We start from the raw sequence: 5460 nt of genomic DNA on the forward strand, positions 1-5460 counted from the left end.
CCCAAAATGTGACCGAAACGTCATACTATACTATGTCGTCGACCTCAATGTCATACTACACTATTTCGTCCAAAATTACCATTTTTTTGAAAAAACAATTTTGGTCCAAAATTGGACAAAAACGACATACTATACTATGTCGTCCAAAATCTGTAAAAAAATTTGAATTGTTTTTTTTAGCCCAAAATGTGACCGAAACGTCATACTATACTATGTTGTCGACCTCAATGTCATACTACACTATTTCGTCCAAAATCTGACCATTTTTTTGAAAAAACAATTGTGGTCGAAAATTGGACAAAAACGACATACTATACTATGTCGTCCAAAATCTGTAAAAAAATTTCAATTGTTTTTTTTAGCCCAAAATGTGACCGAAACGTCATACTATACTATGTCGTCGACCTCAATGTCATACTACACTATTTCGTCCAAAATTACCATTTTTTTGAAAAAACAATTTTGGTCCAAAATTTGACAAAAACGACATACTATACTATGTCGTCCAAAATCTGTAAAAAATTTTGAATTGTTTTTTTTAGCCCAAAATGTGACGGAAACGTCATACTATACTATGTCGTCGACCTCAATGTCATACTACACTATTTCGTCCAAAATCTGACCATTTTTTTGAAAAAACAATTGTGGTCGAAAATTTGACAAAAACGACATATGTCGTCAAAATCTGACCATTTTTTTGAAAAACAGTTTTTTGGTCCAAAACTTGACAAAAATGTCATACTGTACTATGTAGTACATCATACTATACCATGTCGTCCAAAATGTGACCAATTTTTTGATAAAAAATTTGGTCAAAAATTTGACTAAACAACATTCTATACTATGTCGTCGAAAATCGTAAAATTTGAAAAAATAATTTTTTTAGCCCAAAATGTGACCAAAACGTCGTTCTATACTATGTCGTTGACCTCAATGTCATACGACACTATTTCGTCCAAAATCTGACCATTTTTTGAAAAAAAATGTTGATCAAAAATATGACAAAAACGACATACTATACTATGTCGTCCAAAATCTGACAATTATTTTGAAAAACTTTTTTTGGTACAAAACTTGACAAAAACGTCATACTATACTATGTAGTACATCATACTATACCACGTCGTCCAAAAGGTGACAATTTTTGGAAAAAAATAATTTGGTCCAAAATTTGACAAAAACGACATACTATACTATGTCGTCCAAAATCAAAAATTTCAAAAAAAAAATTTTTTTTAGCCCAGAATGTGACCAAAACGTCATACTATACTATGTCGTTGACGTCAATGTCATACTACACTATTGCGTCCAAAATCTGACAATTTTTTTGAAAAACATTTTTTTGGTCCAAAACTTGACAAAAACGTCATACTATACTATGTAGTACATCATACTATACCATGTCGTCCAAAATGTGACCAATTTTTGAAAAAAAAGATTTGGTCCAAAATTTGACAAAAACGACATACTATACTATGTCGTCCAAAATTTAAAATTTAAAAAAAAAAAAAAATTTTGGCCCAAAATGTGACCAAAACGTCATACTATACTATGTCGTTGACCTCAATGTCATACTACACTATTTCGTCCAAAATCTGAATTTTTGGTTGAAAAACATTTTTTTGGTCCAAAACTTGACAAAAACGTCATACTATACTATGTAGTACATCATACTATACCATGTCGTCCAAAAAGTGACAATTTTTTGAAAAAAACAAATTTGGTCCAAAATTTGACAAAAACGACATACTATACTGTCGTCCAAAATCTGAATTTTTTGTTGAAAAACATTTTTTGGTACAAAACTTGACAAAAACGTCAAACTATACTATGTAGTACATCATACTATACCATGTCGTCAAAAATGTGACCAATTTTTGAAAAAAAAATTTGGTACAAAATTTGACAAAAACGACATACTATACTATGTCGTCCAAAATCAAAAATTTCAAAAAAAAATTTTTTTTGCCCAAAATCGTCATACTATACTATGTCGTTGACCTCAATGTCATACTACACTATTTCGTCCAAAATGTGACCATTTTTTTGAAACAAAATGTTGTTACAAAATTTGACAAAAACGACATACTATACTATGTCGTCCAAAATCTGAATTTTTGGTTGAAAAACATTTTTTTGGACCAAAACTTGACAAAAACGTCATACTATACTATGTAGTACATCATACTATACCATGTCGTCCAAAAAGTGACAATTTTTTGAAAAAAAAAAATTTGGTCCAAAATTTGACAAAAACGACATACTATACTATGTCGTCCAAAATCTGAATTTTTTGTTGAAAAACATTTTTTTGGTCCAAAACTTGACAAAAACGTCATACTATACTATGTAGTACATCATACTTTACCATGTCGTCCAAAAAGTGACAATTTTTTGAAAAAAAAAAATTTGGTCCAAAATTTGACAAAAACGACATACTATACTATGTCGTCCAAAATCTGAATTTTTGGTTGAAAAACATTTTTTTGGACCAAAACTTGACAAAAACGTCATACTATACTATGTAGTACATCATACTATACCATGTCGTCCAAAAAGTGACAATTTTTTGAAAAAAAAAAATTTGGTCCAAAATTTGACAAAAACGACATACTATACTATGTCGCCCAAAATCAAAAAATTTGAAAAAAAAACAATTTCTTAGCCCATAATATGAAGAAATGATTCATGGTCTCGCGTCCATGATGTGAAACACGAGACGACAAAGACGAGATAAAAACATAGATCTTTTATTAAAACAACACATGCTGATGCTGCTGTTCATACTGTGACCACAGGAGGGCGCCACATGTGCTCCTACCACAGCAAAACAAAAGCACAAGTCAACAACAAGAGCTCGGTAAAAAACAACAGAATAAAACGATGGTCTTTATAAACCAGTGGGCTCAATACTGTCACGCAGAATTCGCAGAATTACGAATAATATTCAAACGAAGAAAACAAATTCTAACAAAATTTTGTTCGTTGAACTCAGGACCAGCAATATAACGCGATAATAATAATAATACAAAAAAAACACAATCTGATTAATGCGACACAGTTGAGGCACTGGAAGCTAAAAAAAACATTTTCTTATATCCGTCTTTTTTAATTTCAAATATCGTCACGATATGTTGCTCTGAATTTGGTTTAGCTATTGGAAAGAAAAAAAAAACAAGCTACAAAGTTTTGGACAGAATACAATTTTCTTGCAAACACATTATTTGCGTTTTTTCGTTTCCATCATAGTTTTTTATCGCGAAACGCTTAAAAATCTGACACATATCTGCGATAAAATTTTAAAAAAGTAGAGTCATTTCAGTGTGTTTTAGTTCCAATATCGGAAATTCTACGTATTCCGATCATTTCGGTCTGAACTGTTTAGTTCGTAGATTTAAAATAATACGATTTTTTTTGGGGAACAATATTCAGTAAAAATCTTACGTTAGCTCGTGGACAAAATGCTAAAAAATCGTGACATGTAAAGCAGACTTTCAAGAAAGTTTACGAATTAATCTGCAATTTTTTTTTTCCCCACAACAGACTGAAGTGCATCACACAGTACAGAGAGTTAAAGGGACAGTTCAAGGTTTTCTTTTCCACTCATTCTCCCTCACCAAAGTCCATAGTGAAAAACAGCGTTTTTTTTTAGCTCGCAGGGACACGGGAGCTGCTGCTCTACTGCTGCCTCGTGTGGTCACTTTGTGTCACTGAAGTAAATCTGAACAAAGGATTTCAAACACAGAATTGACTAAATAACGTTAAAATCACTGATTTTCTCTATGGGCTTTGGTGTGGGAGAGTGAGTGGTTTACAAACTTCAGTTTCCTGTTGCTAACGTCTGTCAAACGACAAAATAACATGGAAAAACTAAGATGCCGCTGTAGAACTTAATTTTCTTAAGTGTCTAAAAGGATTTTCTTTGCGCTCAGCAGCAGGGGGCGCTGTGAGTCTACGTCATAAAACCACGAACTGTCCCTTTAAGTGCATCGACAACAGAGTCAAGAAACATGATTTCGGCACTTTTACAAACCAAGGCCATCGTTGGGAAAAGAAACGTCGTCTTTTTTCTACGTGTTTTTTTTTTTTTCACGTTCTCATTCATAAAAAATCAAAAAAAATCATAAAAATACAATCCGTAAATCAAAAAAACATTCAGTCCGATAAATATTCAAGCACATTTAAATTTAAACACTTCTAAGTTGCTACGTTGTGTTTCATTTTTTTTCGTAAAAGCGTCCGTGAAATCCGAAGTCTTCTGCGATCTTTTGTGCATGGAGTCGCCAAAGAGTGAAGTTTTTAGGCCCTTTAAGAAAATGTTGCATCTCCTGTTTTTGTTCAGAAAAAAACAACAACAACAAAAAAAACGTCTCTGTCGGACGTGAAAAAAAACCGTAAAGTCCGAGGTTTTGTTCTTCTGCGGTTTGTCCACAAACTCGTCAAGAAAAAAGCAGCTTTTGTGCTTTTGTTGTTTTTGCGCTAGTCGTCAAAACGCGTCTCTGCGCCACCTTCAGGTTACAAAAAAAATATCGCGTTTCCTGCGACGCAAACGGATAAAAGTCGTTAAAAAAAAAAAATCCTCTCCAAACTTTTTCGAATTATTCTACACGCTTTATTTCTGGAAACCAAAAATACTGCGGAAGACGAGGATTTTTAGCTCCGCCCCCCCAGGACTAAATGTGTGCATAGCTCGTTGTATTTTTTTTTACGGAAAAAAAAAAAAGTACGATTTTGAAATGAAACGTCACAAATTACACAACGACAATTTTTGTTGCCAATTTTTGGAGTAAAAAGTGACGCGGAATTTGAAATGATCGTGGTATTTTTCAAGCGTAAGAACTTTTAGCGTAAACTTGTTAGCATTTTTAATACGAAACGGCTGCGAACTTTAAACAAAACACGAAGTTTGAAACAGAAATCGAAGTCGGATCAACAAAAATCAAATGAACTGTTACTTTTACTGCGAAATAATAAGAATAAATAAAAATAAATAATAAAAATGTGGGAAAACTGTGTCGTTTTGTCGCTAAAGTGAAATTTTTTTATCGTAGATTTCCAGGTTTTTTTTTTACTCAGATTCCTTTAAAAGTCGCAGAGACGTTTTCTAACATCGTGAAACTTGGACGTTATTTCTTTTCTCGTCCTGACGACGACGCAGAAATGTGGAAAAAAGGTTGTGAATGAATCCATGAATTCTTCAGTGTGTGTGTGTGTGTGTGTGTGTGAAGGATCTTCATGTCTTCACGGTGAGGTGCGTCCACCTCGTCTTTGTCACAACTTCTTCTTCTTCTCCAGACGTTAAAGGTGATGAACGGATGAACTGATGGACGGATGAACTGACGGTTGATGAACGGGTGAATGTAGGAGATCAGATGCGGATCTGGTAGCCGTCGTTGAGAGTGCTGAGCTCTGGAGGCTTTCTGTCCACGGACGCCGGTCTGAAAAAAACACATGAACAAA

General features: G+C 33.4%; 1 protein-coding gene across 1 annotated transcript in view; it reads right to left on the reverse strand.

Moving 5' to 3' along the window:
• Positions 1-2798: 2798 nt before the first annotated feature.
• The window catches only part of vash2 (vasohibin 2), a 25072-nt gene continuing 22410 nt past the window's right edge, over positions 2799-5460 (reverse strand). Inside the window, exon 9 of the mRNA XM_083898397.1 lies at positions 2799-5438. Coding sequence (XP_083754523.1) covers positions 5369-5438 — 70 coding nt within the window. The 3' untranslated portion in view covers positions 2799-5368. The remainder of the gene's footprint in view (positions 5439-5460) is intronic.

Source organism: Microchirus variegatus (genome assembly GCF_963457635.1).
Source record: "Microchirus variegatus genome assembly, chromosome: 12".
Lineage (NCBI taxonomy): Eukaryota > Metazoa > Chordata > Actinopteri > Pleuronectiformes > Soleidae > Microchirus > Microchirus variegatus.